Here is a 17,759-nt window from a genome sequence, read left to right on the forward strand (position 1 = left end):
TCAACAGCAATACTAATTTCAGAAAGCCCACAAACACATGGAAATTAAACAATGGTCACATGAATCACCAATGGGTCAAGGAAGAAATAAAGGAAGGAATTAAAGACTTCTTAAAATTCAACGAAAATGATCACACAACATACCCAAATTTATGGGACACAATGAAAGCAGTGTTGTGAGGAAAGTTCATGGCACTAAATGCCTACATAAAAAAAGCTGAAAAATTCCCACACTAGTGAGTTAACACCTGAAAATGCTAGAACAAAAAAAAAATTCACCCAGGAAGACTAGACGGCCAGAAATAATCAAATTGAGAGCTGAAATCAGCAAAAATAGAAACAAAGAAAACAATACAAACAATCAATGAGATCAAAGAGTTGGTTCTTCAAGAAAATCAACAAAAAATACCTTTTTCCAAACTCACCAAAAGGAAAAGAGAGAATATTCAAAATAACAACAGACACAGAGGAAACCCAGAGAATCATTAGGTCATACTTCGAAAACCTGCACTCCACAAAATTGGAAAACTTAAAGGAAATGGACAACTTTCTGGATAAATATCTCTTACAAAAATTAAATCAAGACCAGATAAGCAAATTAAATAGACCTATAACTGCTAAAGAAATAGAAACAGTCATCAAATGTCTCCCAACCAAACAAAGCTCAGGACCGGATGATTTCAGTGCAGAATTATACAAGATTTTCAAAGAAGAACTAATACCAATACTCCTCAAATTGTTCCACACAATAGAAACAGAAGAGACATTGCCAAACTTTTTATGAGGCTAAATTATCCTGATACCCAAACCACACAAAGACATTACTAAGAAAGAGAATTACAGACCATTCTCACTCATGACCATTGATGCAAAAATACTCAATAAAATACTGACAAATTGAATCCAAGAACTCATCAGAAAACTCATCCACCGTGATCAAGTCAGCTTCATCCCAGAGAGGCAGGAAGGGTTCAACATATAAAATCTGTCAATGTAATCCACCATATAAACAAACTGGAAAAAACCACATGATCATCTCATTAGATGCTAAAAAAGCCTTTGACAAAACATCATATTGAGTGAGGTAACTCAGACCTAGAAAGACAAATATAATATGTACTCACTTGTAAATTGCTTTTAGACATAAAGCAAAGAAAAACCAGCCTACAATTCACAATCCCAGAGAACCTAGACAACAAAAAGAACCCTAAAAAAAAAAAATATGGATATAATCTACATGGGAAGTAGAAAAAGACAAGATCTCCTGAGAGAAGTGGAAATGTGGGGATCATTGGAGCAGGCAGTAGGGGAGGGGGAGGTAGAGAGGGGAGCAGAGAAAAATATATAGCTCAAAAAAAAACAATTTAAAAACTGAAAAAAATCTGCCAGAAAATAGGAATATTGACAAGCTCATCCCAACCTGGAGGGTTATTGTATTAATGCCAAGGCATTTGCATTCATAGTAGTCAGTAACTGGCATTGGCAGCAGCTTTGGTGGTTATGTCCGGGATCTCTCCTCAAAAACTTCATATGTTTGGACTACAGTCATTTTCTTCAGGGTTTGTCATGTGGCCTCTAAGGTATACTCACTCTATCAACTTTTGGACTAGGTATTTTGTTAAATGCAGAATGCAGAAAAGAAGTAACTTCATGGGGAGGGGAGCAGAAAAATAGGGTTTTTTATAATTTAAATTTGATCTTATGCATATGAATTTTTTTCTGCATTCATATGTGTGTGCACTATATGGCATGTCTGATGTCCACAGAGCTCAGAAGACAGTGACTCCCCCAGAGCTGGAGTTAGGGTGGTTGTTAGCTTCCATATGATTGCCAAAACCAAACCCTGGCCCTCTGGAAGATCAGGAAAGACTCTTAACCACTGAGCTATCTCTCTAGCCCCAAGAAAAGATAGTTTCAAAGGGAACTTTAAGGACATGATTTTCTGGAATATATTTATAAAAATACTTACCAGCCAGCCATACAAACCTGCATAAAAAGTTCTCCAAGTGAAGGAAATGTTTGCAGTTGAAGTCCCAGGTAACTCTAGATCCAGCCGGAAGGCTTTGGAATGCTAACAAACAGGACACATCACAATCATTTGTCTTCCTTTTTGGAATCCTTTCCTTTATCAAGTGAGTTCAAAGGATAAAAAAGAAATGTTTGGACTCTATGGATCGTCTATGCTAAGTGTACTTTTGAGGGGGGTGGTGACCTGAAGGCTTCCTTTATTCATGCCTTTAGCTCTTGAGTGACATTTCTCAGTAGAAAGTTCAGGGAAGCTCCTTGGGAGATATATCGTCATTCTTCAAAAGGGGTTAGATTAATTTTAGCTATGGTGTGACCACTGTGTTAGGCAGAGAGACAAGTGCATGTCTGTTTTTCCTGGGACCCAGATGCCTTCCTTAGAAGGCAAATCTTGCAGGCTTTCTCTGGTTTTCTCTTGATGGGGACAGCTCATCTTTCCTTCCCCTTGTTGGACCAGGAGTTAGGCTACTGTGTTGTGTTCTGAAAACTTTGTTGACTTCATCATTCCAAGCACCCTTCTTTTAATCACTAAAGCTCTTTGTAGCCTGAATGTTATAGCTGATGGAGAGATTAGGCATTTAGGGTTGTTTCGGAGAGTACAATGGCAGGGTACCAAGTTCTGCTTTGGGCTTCCATGATCCACTGGGAGAATACAGGATCCGGACAGGGCTTGCTCCTGGTCTTCATTTGACTTAAAGATTTGCTTAGTAAGGCAGTACTGACCCACAAGGAACTGCTAAGAATAAACATGCAGAACACTATGTTCCAACTTTACCTACAAATGAGATTCACAGGATGGGAAATCTTCAGGATACAAGTAGTTTGAAGGCATCATGGGTGAGGTGGGAAAAAAGCCAGTCCTGAAAGAGAAGCTTTTGCGCTCCAAAGAGATGGCCCAGTGGGTAAAGAACTTGCCATGCAAGCGTAAAGACATGAGTTCAAATCCCCTGAGCCCATATATAAAAACTGGATGAAGCAGTGTATGTCTGCTTACCAGTCCTACAGTGAGGTAACAGATCTCCTGAGGCTCTTGGGCCAGGTAACCAGGCATGCACAGCAGCTAACAACAAAAGAGGTGCTGTCTCCAACGTGGTGGAAAGTGAAGACTGGCATCTGAGGTTGTCCTCTGAGTCCCACAGGTGCCCACACACTGGCACACATACACATGACATGTGTAACATACGCACACAAAAGAAAGGCTTTTGTGAGGGTGTCATGCTAACAGGAGCTATCCAGAACTGAAGGTCCATTGGTGCTGTAGTTCTTCAGGGAGCTAGCTGCAGGCATTTGAGGGACCAGAATCACTGAGCTGATGTCACAAGCTTTTTCCACTCCACCTGCAGAGTTTCAGAATTTGTGGAAAGTGATGGCTGCCGTTAGAAGCTTGGAAAGGAGGGTGGGCTGGGCAGGCCAAGGTACACATTCTCACCTAGTATGCACCCCTGTCCCCCAGGGCTGGCCGCCGTGGACCACATCAATGCTGTCCTTCGGGAAGGAGACCCTGAGAACACATTGCTTGCCCTGAAGAAACCAGAAGCCCAGCTGCCAGCTGTGTATCCCTTTGCTGCCGTTATGTACCAGAGTGAACTCTTCAACCTCCAGAAACAGAACACCTTGGTGAGGCATGGCTGTGTGCGCGTTCATACGGCGTCCCAGGGAGAAGGACGGCCGCTGAGATCAGGGGCAGGCAGGATGAGGGGTACAGAGTCTCTGGGTAGTAATAGCCTGCAGCCCTAGCCTCAGTGGCCCACTGATGCGGCCCCAGAGTTCATTTTCCCTTTAACCCTTGCTTTCAGTCTAAGGAAAGTACTAAGGGCATAGTTAGGATATCCAGGAGTCGTGTACACAATACGCAGAAGAACAGACTGTTGCCGTTGTCTCTGTGTGTGTGTTTATAAGAAGTTTGGGCTGGAAAGATAGCTCAGAGCTCATTCTGCTCTTGTGGGGACCCAAGGCCTGTTCTAAGCACCCACATCAGGCAGGTTACAGTTGCCAGAAATTCTAGCTTCAAGGAGACCCAATGCCGCTGGCCTCTAAGGGAAGGGCCCTTGAACTCAGTATTTACATACACACCCACACACAGATCCACACAAACACATAAGTAAAAAAAAAATATATTTTTTTTTAAAAAAGAGAGAATGTTGAATAATTTTAACTTTATTGAAATATGCTTTAAATCAGCATTTCTAGAAATCTGCAACTGAAAACATTAGCAGCCTGGCTTTGGTTGTTGTAAATTTATAATCCTTAATATGCTAAACTATTTAATAGTCATTTTCATTTAACGTGTGTCTTAGTTAGGGTTTCTATTGCTGTGAAGAGACACCATGACCATGGCAACTCTTATAAAAGAAAAACATTTAATTGGGGTAGCTCACATTTTCAGAGGTGTAGTCCCTTATCATCGTGGCAGGACATGGTGGCATGCAGGCAGACATGGTGCTAGCTCTATCTTGATCAGACAGTAACGCAAACGCAAAGTGAACTGACTCACTGAGCATGGCTTGAGCATATATGAGACCTCAAAGGCCACCTCCTCAGTGACACACTTCCTCCAATAAGATCACACCTACTCTAACAAGGCCACACCTTCTAATAGTGCCACTCCCTTTGGGGGCCATTTTCTGCCAAACCACCACATTATATAATAGAATGTTTGTTTGAAGTCTGAGCAGCGGAGACGGGAGAAATGAAAAGCACTAGAAGTAAGCCGAGAATGTTATACAGAGAAGCGCTGGTGTTGCAGGTGCGAGGAGGGTTGTTTACTATGGAGTCCTGTGCCGTGTTTACCAGGTGATCAAAGAGTATGAATTCAGAACACGTATCTCTCAGAATAATTTCTTCAAGGTTAGATGTTTGCCTGTCTTGTGTGAAGCCATGTTCAGTTCCCAGCGTCACCTCTTGAAAAATTAAAAGTTAAATGTAAAAGTAATTTTTAAAACCCCAAATTCTGGACTGGAGAGATGGCTCAGCAGTTAAGAGCACCCGCTGCTCTTCCAGAGGACCCAGGTTCAATTCCCATCATCCACATGGTGGCTCACAGCCTTCTGTAACTCCATTCTGGGGCATCTGATGCCCTCTTCTGGCTTCCCCTGGCATGTGGTACACAAACAAACATGCAAGCCAAAAACCCATTACACATAAGAGAAATAAGTAAGATTTCTAATCTTTTCTCTTTTTTTTTTTTGAGTTAGGATCTCATCATACCACGTTGCTGTCCCTGAAATTAGTTGTAGACCAAATTTGTCTTGAACTGACAGAAATACTCCTGTATCTGCTTCCTAGGTTCTGGGAAAAGGAGTGGTCCCACCAGGCCCAACTTTAATAAATAAAGCTTTTTAAAAATTAAAGTTTTAAGAAATGATACAGGAATAATGATCGGATCTTAAAACTGAGAACCAGAGCCTTATATTGAAAAGAGGTCAAGAGTATGTATGAGTGGCCCACTCACAGAGCCATGAATGGCCAGCTCACAAAACTATGAATGCTGAACTTAAAAAAGGAAAAATGTTTGTGAATGATAACCAGTGTGCATGCGGTGTGTGCATGTGTGTGTGTGTGCGTGCATGCGTATGTGTGTGCATGCATGTGTATGTGTGTGCATGCGTATGTTGCATGCGTGTGTACATGTGTGCGCACATGTGTGTGTGTGTAATTAGATTGGTAGTTACTCAAAAGATTTGCCTGGATATAAATATGGAACAGCTGGAACTTTTCGAGAATCCGGTATGTGAAACTGTGCAGCCTTCATCTATACCAATGTGTCTCAAAGGCTAACGATTCTGACCATTGCATTCTGGAAACCGAGCCTGAAGAATACAAATCAGGAAGCTTAGCCATGGAGATGTTTCTCAGTCTATTAGAGTGAGAAAAACAAATAGAATCTAACTGCCTGTTAATTATTATTAATAAAAGATTAATATGTGGTATTTTTTCTGTGCTAGGAATACTGTGCAACCAGCAAAAAAGATGGTAGAAAGAATAATAAGGTAGCTCGGTGGGTACAGGGAGTTGCCACTGAAGGCCTGAGTTTCATCCTGGGACCCACACAGTAGAAGGAGAGAACTGTCTCTCACAGTTTGTTCTCTGATGGCCATGTACACATTCTGGTGTGTGTGCAGGCACACACAATAAATAAATAAATAAATAAATAAATAAATGTAAAAAAATAATGACTAATGATCAGAACAAAAGGTTCACATTGAGTGAAACAAAACAGAATCCATAGACTGAAATGTATTGGATTATGGTATATATTATATAATTTTTAAAAGTCAGTTAAAATGAATAACACCTCTGTAAACTATGTGTGCATTAAATCAAGTGAATATAAGCCCAGCAGTGGTGGCATGTCTTTAATCCCAGTACTCAGGAGGCAGAGAGACGAACCTCTGAGTTTGAGGCCAGCCTGGTCTACAGAGTGGGTTCTATGACAGCCAGAACTACACGGAGAAACGCTGTCTCAAAAAACCAAAAATCAAATAGTAAAGGAAAAACAAACAACAACAAAACACGCACACACGTACCCATGCATGCACACATACACACACACATAATCCCAGGTAAGTATAGCCTAAAACGTTTGGGTTATAGGATTTGTTTAAGGCTGTGTGTGTGTGTGAGAGAGAGAGAGAGACAGAGAGAGAGAGAGACAGAGAGAGAGACAGAGAGACAGAGAGAGAGAGACAGAGAGAGAGAGACAGAGAGAGAGAGAGAGAGAGAGAGAGAGAGAGAGAGAGAGAGAAAGAGAGCAGACACACGCACACACCCTCATGGAAGCCTAAGGGGTTGGACAGCCTGCAGCTGGCAGTTATGAGCTTCCAGGCATGGATTCTGGGAACTGAACTCTGGTCCTCTGTAAGAGCAAGAACTCCTTGCTGCTGAGCCATCTCTCCAGCCCCTGGGTTGTAGGACCTGTTTATTTATTCTTACTAACAAGACACCTCCCACTTCACACACATTTTCTACATAGAAATAATGACTTTGCAGTGCAGATTGTTGTCTTACATGGTCCCCTCTCACTTCTCTAGATTTGAGCTCAGACATTCACATCACAGCCTCGCTCAGCCGAGGATCAGAGCCTCCCATGCAGCGGTCCAGCCCTTTCTTCTCTGGTCCTTGCCCTTCTGTCATAGCTGTTTGATATCTGTGAATAGTCCACTGGAAGAGGTAGAGGAGGTGCTTAAGCAGGGTTCCGCCGGGCTGCTGTGATCTGTAGTCAGTCTTACACCTTCTTCTTCTGGAAAATTTATAGTTAATGTGTGTCACTAAGATAAAGTACTGTGTGTTTGCCACAGTTTCCTGTTTGCTATAAAAAATAAAACGGTGCTTTATTACTCTGAAATCAGTTTGTTTTTAAAGTTTTCTGTGGTGATCCAGAAAGCTATAATATGCATTTTAATATGATTACGACATTTTGCATACATAGTATTCTAAATGTAAGTATGTATAACCACTTGTTTTGGGTTTTGTTTTTTTGTTTTTTTGTTTTTTATTTTTAGAGACAGGGTTTCTCTGTGTAGCTTTAGGGCCTGTCCTTGAACTAGCTCTTGTAGACTAGGCTGGCCTCAAACTCACAGAGATCCACCTGCCTCTGCCTCCCGAGTGCTGGGATTAAAGGCGTGCGCCACCACCGCCCAGCTGTATATCCACTTTTTAAAGTAATTATTTTTCAATCTTTTCAATATAATGAAACAACTGTCCTCTTTTGAAATTAATTAAAATGATAGAAAATGATCAAATGGAAGAAAATAGCAAAAGGATGCTCTGACAGCTAATGGAAGAAAATAGCAAAAGAATGCTCTGACAGCTAACCGGTTTTTACATAATTGAAATAAAATAGATTCACAAATATGCAAATATGGAGGGTCTTTTTGCTTAACAATAACAAAAAAAGATTTATCTTAAATGACATCAAATATCCAGACCTTATAGTACATCTTAAAGTTTCTACCCAATTTATAAAACCGAAATTCACTCTTCAGGGGCAGAATCTACTTCCTTGTCTTAAAGATTATATTTGTTTTTCTAGGTTTATAACATTTAGATAAAACTCCCCTTTCCTGGGCCCAAAACAGAGTCATTTGCTTTGCCGAGATCTTACCTGGACCGCTCTGCCAGTTTTGTCTAACCTGTGACTTAATTACGGGGCTCCCTAGAGCCTGATAGGCAGCCAGCACTGCTCGAAGTAGAGACCAGCGTGGGATACAGATCTTTGTGACATTGTAACTGTAGGTTATATGTAGCACAACCCCCAAAATAATAATCTAAAAGAACCTAGGAGCCATTTACCTGGATCTTCTGGAAGCCAGCAACTAGCAGGCGGGCATGCTCTTGGTCATATGCATCCCGTCCCTGAAGCACGTATGTACAGGGTGTAATTCTGGGAACTCACTTTGCCCTGTGTTGCCAACAGAACTACTTGGCCCATGAGGAGCTCCTGATTGCCGTGGAGATGCTGTCTGCTGTTGCTTTGCTAAACCAGGCCTTGGACAGCAATGACCCCGTGTCTGTGCAGAACCAGCTGCGAAGTCCCACCATCGGCTTCAACAATCTGGACGAGGCACACGTGAACCGGTAAGGAGCGCTTTCCAAACCTTCTTTCGGGAGGAGAAAAAGTGTGCTTGGTAGATCTCCCAAATTAACAACTCGCTCAGTGGAGAAGCCCACATACCCTGCTTGCATTGCCTCAAGAGCTGCTCTACCCTGCGGTAAGAGGCCTTCTTTATAGTCTACCTTTGCTGGGGAGAAAGTTATAATCTTTTGATGAGGACTGACTTTATCCTAAGCAGAGATTGCTTACTGGAGGATCTGTTGAAAATATACCTCCCTTCAGGCCTCTTCAGAGGAGTTAGAAGTAGCTATCCACCTGAGGTTCCATTCCACTGATAAGGAAACTTCTGGAGTCATGGACCCTAAGTGGGGCCCCAATCTCTCAACTCTTCTCACTGTTGACCCACAAGAGCCCAGTAAGCACCATGGGTTGTATGTACCTCAGTTTGAGATATTTTTCGTTTCAAGTTTCTAGAAAACTGTGATTGCTAGTCCTACTTAACGCTGTAGTGGATCTAGAGAGCGAGCGAAGGACGGAAATTAAAGGCCGAATCAGGGACTTCTCTTTTCTTTTTGCTACTTACTGGGTGCTGAACCCAGGGCCTCACACAAAGGAGCACTCAACCCCCAAATTAGATTCAGCTAGGATGAAGAAAAGAAAAGGCAAAAAAAAAAAAAAAAAAAAAAAAAAGAGTTGAGCGAATCCTGACTTGCTGTGACCACCAGAGGGCAATGTCTACCCAGCTCTAGACAGTAATTTGGCCAGTGCCCCTAAACTGGCTCTAATCCACAGGGTGGCTGATCTTATGTCAATCACAGTTGCAAAAGAAGGGAAAGGGGGGTTTAAGATTCTGAGTAAACGGTGTCGGGTCACTTGCCTTTATCCAAAATTACAAGAATTGGAGGGACAGTAGAGCCTCCTTTCTAGTCTTCCTACTGAAATGCGTCATCCCGTTCTACCTGAGTTAAACCCTCCCGCTTGACATACTCTGGCGCGCTTATTTCCCAGGTAATTTTCTCCTCCCTCCCTTGCTCCTGCTAATGGGGTCACGCTTTTCTCCAGGCCTAGAAGCACCAGTCTGACCTAGTTTTCTTCTTCCTTTAGCCAGAACCCTTGTGCCATGAGGCAGCTGCTCGTGTCCACATCCACTGTGCACAGCGGCCTTTGTCCACAGTACTTGGCAAAGGGCTTCCTCTCCAGGGGTCGCCATCACCTAGCTGTTGTATCTCTCTTTCTGCAGTAGCATCCACAGTGAAGTACCCTGCCTCTTTCCTCTCTCCATCCATCCAGCCGTCAGTCAGTCTTCTCTAACCAACCCTTGACCCCACTTGACACGAAAGTCTAAAGCTTCTCGCTCCTCGGCAGAGGTTAAAATCTAACAATGACTCCTGGCAAACTAATTGTCCAACATACCAGGCCACTGCCCCCTACATGATGGTCCTTGTCTTTCCAATCCAGTTACCCATTCTGTTGATCAAAATTGCTTCCCTATGTACAAATGCCACTTAGGGAAAATGGGCCCACTCCGTTTGAGAGCCACATGGCCTGCATGATTCAAGTTCATGATATAATAATAACCTAAAAGAACAGAGGTAAGCCTGGCATAGTGGCATATGCCTGTGATTCCAACATTCAGGACCTGGAGGTGGAAAATTGAGTTCAGAATCTTCCTTGACTATATAGCAAGTCTGTTGCCAGCCTGGGCTACATGACTCTATCTCAACATGAAAAAACAAAATAAACAAGCAACAAAAACTACATGTTTATGTTTGTGCACGATTGAGTTTCTGATCTCTGAGTGACATGGTTTTGGACCTCACTGGGCACTGTCTACTTCAGCCAAACTGTCTCCAGCCACACTGAACCTGCTGGCCTGGCCGTCTCTGTATGTGCCCCTTTCACCGCCAGGAGCTTGGCACCTCCATCGAGCACAGTATCAGCACATTGCCTGCTACGGAGGATGCACTCATGAATTACTTGATGCTTCTCACCCTAGCCAGGCTGCTCCTTCTGGGAGCAGGTGGCTAAGAGATACATAAGCTTTGAAGTCAGAGTTATTTACTCGGCCTCCTCTAACCAAATCTTTTCCTTGTCATCTGTAAAGACAAACATAAAGGAAATAAAACAACCAAACCTCTCTCCACAGTTACAGAAACGCTTTGAGAATTCAGTGCTTAGGCCAGTGCTCGTCCAGGGAAGGTACACCACCAATTGGTCCCTTCCACTTCTCCTTTGACACCAGCCAATCTGTTTGTGAGGGCTACCACTCATCCCTCCTAATTTTGCTGTCACGGTGCCTTCGTCCTAAAGATTGATTCTCATTGGAAGGGCCTGTGGTGTTCTGTTGGCTTTTTCCTTTGGTTCATTGGTGTGCGTTTCTCAAGGGATCATAGGTGTCGGTGGGTTTGTCTGTGCCCATCCTGGAGGATTCCCACCTGACTCCTACAGAGCCATCACTTGGATTTTTATTAAGTCTACACGATGCCCAGAAGGACTTTGTACTTTCCTTAAGAATGGTCTGCATCTCTAAGAAAAGCTAACCAGTACAAATGGCCGAGGGTCCCTGCTATTAGTGCCGTGAGTGCTATTAGTTTACACAGCAGTAACTTTTTCCTGACTCTTACGGTAAGACAAAAATCTCAAGCATGATCCATAGCCAGTGTCAGGCCTGCATTTGGTTGGTCATCATGGGTCATCATCCCTTCCTGTTTTGGAGAACATTGTTTTTAAGCTACAATCTCTAGCAGTCACCTCACCCTGAAGCATGAAGAACTCTGAGGAAATCTGTCGCTTGCAGGGAGACATGTTTAGGCTCTCGTGGTGCTCCTTTTAACACCCCCCTCCCCCGCTAGCATGTGCCGAGGCAATAGGTGAACCGTGTGCCTAAAGGACTGTCCTTTACTTTCCTCACAAAAAAAGATGGAACAGCGCGAACCTCTTGAGTTCCTTTACTTTTGGCCACCTAGTTCACACTGCTGTATGCCTTTCAGGCATAAAATTGACTTTTATAAAAAGCAAGAGTTTTGTGATAACATATCAAGATGGGTAAATTTTCCCCTCAAATTCCCCTCAGTTTCAAAAGAAAGATATCAGAATGGTTGGGCAGAGTCAACCAGAGGTTGCACCCAGTGAAAAGGTCAGAAGTCAGAAATGAGGTCTCAGTGCCTGGCAGCAAGAGGACACAGAAGGTTCTGAGTAACTTCCATGGAGCCCCTGGAGAAATGGGCAGGTGACAAGGGGATCTAGACCATTCTAGCTCAGCTCCTGCATTGCATTGCCAAAAAAGTTTGTGAAGATCTGAGCAGCCCTGCAAGGTTTTTTGAAGTGTATTACCATGGAATTTGAGCTCTTGGTGGGCATATGAGGTGTGACTATACACGCTGCTACCCTCCGCGACTCGGAGTCTCTGGCAAAAGGATTAAAAGTCACAGACCTACCTGGTTTACATACCAAGTTCAAAGCCAAAAAACACCTGCCAGGCGGTGGTGGTATACACCTTTAATCCTAGCATTTGGGAGGTAGAGGCAGGTAGATCTCTGTGAGTTCAAGGCCATCCTGGTCTACAGAGCAAGTTCCAGGACAGGCTCCAAAGTTACACAGAGAAACCCTGACTGGTAAAACCAAAACAGAAAGAAAGGAAGGAAGGAAGGAAGGAAGAAAAGAAGAAAAAAAAAGCGTCAACAGCAGGGTATTTACCACTCTAAAGGTGGTGGAACCTAGGAGATGGAGTCTATAAATGTGGTAGCCTGAAGTCTCATGCAATAGCCAAGTGTATTCAGAGCATCAGATACTTTATACTCTGAGGCTTAAGAGAGGTTCAGGACAAGCTCCATAGCTGCTGGGAAACACCACTGCCTTGAAAAACCAAGGAAAAGAAAAGAAAAGAAAAAAGAGACGTCACCTAAGTAAAGTTCTCGTGAGTTGTATATCATCACAAAGACAAGACACACATGGCAACAGCTTGTTTCTCCATGGAGGCATATAAATAACAATAGCCAGTTATAATGAATGAAGAAAACCCACTCCTATCTGCTACACCTGGGAGAGGCACATTTCAAGAACAGCTCTGTGTTTTTGAAGAGACTGAGGTCACAAGACTCTTGTCTGGGTTTCTTAGAGTTTTCTCACAAGCACTGAGGGTTCTCCTTCCATGGTTCATTCTTGGATCATGGCCAACTGTGGGCCTGGAGAGATGGTGTAGCATTAAGATCGCATACTGCTCTCATAGATGATCTAAAAGAAGACAGTTCTCAGCACCCCCATCAGCCCTAGCTGCCTATCATTCCAGCTCTGGGGCAGTTCAACACCTCTGGCCTCCACGGGCACTGGTACATATCCACACACAGGCACACATGCCTATGCATAATTTTAAAATAAAATAAATTTTAAAAAAGAAAAGTATCAATGCTGTAAGTCTAGTGTGTGCTGAAAAAGCTGTACAAGACGCTTTCACCTGCCCAGCTACTCTTTGTCTGACCACCTCAGGACTCTGTTATCAAACAATGGGGTCACATCCTATGCTTCCAGTCAGGCCTGCCCACCCGTCCTCAATAAGTCAATTAAAATTAAAAGTGGAGAACAGGAAAAGAGGACTTATTCAATGTGACCACAAGGAGATCCAGCAAAACCACGCATTCATCTTAGGGGTCTTGAAGTGAAATCAAAGATTAGAGGGCCAAGTGTGTGCACATCTAACCGGTTTCAGTTAAGGTGTGGGCCTGCCCACCACTGACCCATCACCATCTGGCTTGAGTCCCATCCTCTAAGGTGGTCTGGCAACTTGTTAGAACTGTGAAAAATCTATTCCAGAGACAAGTTCCCCTTCTGGCTGACTCCTTTTCCATCTACCAGAATGAATTCCAGTTTCTTTGGGGTCCATTGTTTGAACAGTCTGCAGTCAGATTGAGAGACACAGAGTGTCTTCCCCTCTGCCATGCCGGTTGCAGCATCTCCATTTGGCCCATAGGTGAATCTTCAGATTTAGGGCGTGAGTGAGGAATGGAAGAAGGCTGATGTGTGTGGCATCACTGTTTTCTCGTACACAGGTATGCAGATGAGCTACTCTCTGTTAAACAAGAAGTGTTGTCTCAAGGGCAAGATACCTTAAGCTGGAACGAAATTCAGAATTGTATTGACATGATTAATGTCCAGATTCAAGAAGAAAATGACCGTAAGTATAGAGCAGTTTCCTTCTGTAACAAGTGGGAAAGCATGTGTGTGGACTTTGTATTCTCTGGATGAGCGTGGTGAGAGTTGGCTCATGGGGATATCCTATTAACTCAATGTACATGCATTGATTATAACAGATTTGTGCAAAGCACATATAAAGAGGTAGAAAAATAGATTGATACAAGTCCTAATTATTTATTGTTTTTACCTAAACTGTGCTTCTGTAGTTGCATTTCTAAGAAGACATCTTTATTCTAACCTTTGACCTTTCATTTGCATGCTTCCAACCTAGAAATAAAAAGATGGAATATAATATCTGACCATATGGTCACATATCATGATAATTTGCTCTCTTTCTGAAATGATGAACTGGTATAAAAATGGGAGAATTCCAAGAGCACGTAGCCTGATGTCAGCCTGCTTCCCCCTTCTCCCTTTGGCTGACACAAACAGTGAAGGAAGGAAAGCTGGTTGACTCCTATGGCTGCCACACTTCTGTAGTGTGAATGAACAAGTTCAGGCCTCGGGCTGTCGTTTCCAACAAAAGGAAGGCCAAGGCTTGACTTGTTAGCAGCGATGGATTAGAACCAATCAAGTCTCTGACCTCCATTCTAGTCAAGGCTTTCCCTCTCCTTCCCTCCTTTCCCTCCTTCCTTCCTCCAACCTCTTCCTTTCTTCCTTTCTCTCTTCTTTGCTTTTTTTTTTAATCACAAAGTTCTCACTATATAGTCCAGGCTGGCTTCAAATTCAAGATCCTCCTGCCTCCACTCCCCAGTGCTAAGGTTACAGGCATGAACCCATGCATGACCCAGCTTCGGCTTTTTTTTTTTAATTAGACACTGTGGGATTGATTTATGGGCTAGACAGTGAGTTACTCTGACTAGTGTAGGTCAGTACCACCTTGCCTCGGTCACCCTAAAGGACTGCAGTTTATTTGTAGGTAAGTTTCTCTGTCTCAGTTTTCACATCACCATCTACATAGGGAACCCAGGTTTGAGAGGTCAGATGGCCATGCCCAGTCTCCTACTCATTCCGCTATTTGTTTTTTGGTTTTGTTTTTGTTTTGTTTTGTTTTTATTTATGTCTTTTATTTTATTTATTTATTAAAGATTTCTGCCTCCTCCCCTACACCGCCTCCCATTTCCCCCTCTCCCCCAATCAAGTCCCTCTCCCTCGTCAGCCCAGAAGAGCAATCAGGGTTTCCTGCCCTGTGGGAAGTCCAAGGACCACCCACCTCCATCCAGGTCTAGTAAGGTGAGCATCCAAACTACCTAGGCTCCCACAAAGCCAGTACGTGCAGTAGGATCAAAAACCCATTGCCATTGTTCTTGGGTTCTCAGTAGTCCTCATTGTCCGCTTTGTTCAGCAAGTCCGGTTTTATCCCATGCTTTTTCAGACCCAGGCCAGCTGGCTCATCCCGCTATTTGTAAGGTCAGGGTTGCGGGTGGCTTTTAGTGCTGCAACAGTTGGCTTCTGTAGCGCGCTTGCTCTAGCTCACAGAGCAGGCACTTGTCTCAAGCCTTAAGCTCTTTCGGTCTGGCGAGCTCTAGTAAGGTAGGTGTCAGATCTGGTTCCCCTAATGCTTCATCTAACTCTGGAATACTGGAACCACCCGTGATTCTTTCAGTCAGCAACTCTTGGCTGTTTCCTGTGAGCCTGATGCCAAGTTTGCATTTTGTTATTCCGAGGTCATTTCCCCCACTGAAACGGCATACCACCTTCATGGCATACAGTGGGTTTGGATTTACCCACTGCTGTCTGTACATGGTCATGATCTTTGTCCTTTTCAAGCCCTGTGTATGTCTAAACTTCTTTGGGGGCAACTCAGTTTTATGTTACCCCTCTCTGCGTTTCCCGTCCTTGAGGCATTGTAGAATCTCTACAATCCGACATTTGATGAACGTGTTGGCTTGGGAGCTTGGGTCTCTTGCCAGATGTTACCCTCGAGGGAAGCAGTGATTTGAGCGAAGGTTCAGCATCTTGGGGGTATAGGTGGTGGAAATCACTGGTGTGTGGTGTGTGTGTGTGGTTGCTGGTCCACTGTCCTCCTGCCATCTTTTTAGACTCCCACGTCTACACTCTTGAGCTTCCTGCCACCCAATTATTAAAATTTCTTTCGGTAAGCAAAAGAAATCATCAGGCGCCACCATTGTGTTTTCACTCCTCTGAGGCTGTTCAGGGTGTTGTCGGGATATACTACCTACCCAAGGGAAGGTTTGCGAATTCCCCTGTGCCCACAGTTATTGCACCGTGTCCCTTATCCTTCTCACTGAGGAGTGCCGTCCTCAGTCTACTGAGGACAGAAAAACAAGTGTTTATATAACTTAGACACTTGACCTTTTGTAAGCAGAAATTGTCTGTAACTAAAGTCTCTTGACTGCTGTGGCATTCCTACAATCCACCAGTGAGTGTCTTGTCATAGAGGGCACGGACTTATCACCAGGGAAAGTTATTTCAGATACTGCCCCCTTCCTAGCACTTGGGGACTTTAATACACAGTATTTAATTTACCTGTCCTTTGGTTTGGTTGTTCTTTTTCCTCTTGTTGAAATGAGGCACTTAAAAAAAATTAACATTAAAGATCAGGATATAAAGTTTTAGATTCCTAATGGCATTATTCAAATATAATGTTTTTATTGCTCCTATCCACTCCCCTCCACACTCCACCTTTTGACAGCTTCTTGCCCTAGCTTCCTTTCCACTTCATGCCTTATTGCCATCCCCATTCTCAACACTGCTCTTATTTTTATTTAAAATTCCTGAAGTGTCATGTTTAATATCATATATTAAAGGGATAGCTTAAAAAGCTACATATTAATTAAGCTTTGGTTACATAGTAAGAAATGGGTTTCATTATGACATTTTCATCATCCCCTTTATTCCTTCCCCACTTCCCCTCCCCCTCTCTTGCTAGTCCCCTTCCTCCCCTAAATGGTCTCCTGTTCTGCTTTCAAGATGTGGGCCGTCTATTAACCTTTAGACCTGTTTCCTCCCTTCTCGTAGTTCCTTTCTTATTCTGTAAGTAAGACTAAAAAACCCCTCTCAGATAAAAGTAAAACTTTTACATGCCTTATTATAACCAAATGAGAGTTATATAGTTACAAAGAGCTGGAGTCTTCATGGGAATTATGAAAGAACAGTATCCTGGCCTTGTCCTCCACACCCACTCCATGTGTCTGAGGTCCACGCCTGTGTCTGACTGGTGGCTCCCTGGGCCTGCAGCTAATAGAAGTGCTAAATGGGAGAGGTATCCAATATCAGGCTGCTAAATACGTTCCCGGACTCTGATGTTCTGTTGATTTCTTCCTGGAAAAACCCACATTTCTCAACGAAACCACAGAGGAATATTATTTTTACCCATACAGCCTCCGCAAGAAAGTTTTCATATTTGGGTTGCTTTTAAAATTTGGTAAAGTGCCATTCCCTTATAGGTTACTCCGTCCATTAACTCAAGTATACATGTTCTCCAAAAACACCCACTGTCCCCTGGACTGGAATGTCATAGCACCATGCATAGGTCATGGGCTCAGGCTCAGCAATCTGTTCTTGTGGGATTTACCTTTTACATGTATAAACAGAAAAAGTGAGGTAGCTGTGCCCAAGGGGCTTCTGGGTAGGATCCTTGGCTCCTGTGAGGTCACCCATTGTGATGTCAGCAGCTTGTGTTGTTAGATGCATTATCAAGAACTTAAGCAGTGATTTCCATCATGTCAGCCAGAATGCACGCCTTGCCAGGTGACGGGGCCCTTAGGATGTGTGTCCATCCTCTTTCTCACACTTGGTTCTGCTAACATCATGTTTGGATGGAGTGTTTGAAGGTATTTAGAACAGCCTGACTGTGGGGGTGTCCAGTGAATGATGGGACATCTCCTTCACATTCCAGTTTACATGTGGGACAGAATGAGAACAGTACCCGGAACTTTCCACGGCTTGCCTCATGCTTGAAAATATTTAATTTGGATGTTAAAGAAATAGAGTTGCTTTTTTATTATTATAATAGAATATCTCTAATC

The 17,759-nt window shown here is 43.3% G+C and overlaps 1 protein-coding gene across 1 annotated transcript in view; it reads left to right on the forward strand.

The window, feature by feature from the left end:
* Iqgap2 (IQ motif containing GTPase activating protein 2) overlaps nt 1-17,759 on the forward strand; it is a 283,844-nt gene that overhangs the window by 176,645 nt on the left and 89,440 nt on the right. The window contains exons 10-12 of the mRNA XM_041663248.1: nt 3,478-3,641; nt 8,440-8,600; nt 13,623-13,747. Coding sequence (XP_041519182.1) covers nt 3,478-3,641; nt 8,440-8,600; nt 13,623-13,747 — 450 coding nt within the window. The remainder of the gene's footprint in view (nt 1-3,477; nt 3,642-8,439; nt 8,601-13,622; nt 13,748-17,759) is intronic.

The sequence above is a fragment of the Microtus oregoni genome, unplaced genomic scaffold (assembly GCF_018167655.1).
Source record: "Microtus oregoni isolate MIOR12 unplaced genomic scaffold, Mior012 000014F_ref0000157, whole genome shotgun sequence".
NCBI classification, from domain to species: Eukaryota; Metazoa; Chordata; class Mammalia; order Rodentia; family Cricetidae; genus Microtus; species Microtus oregoni.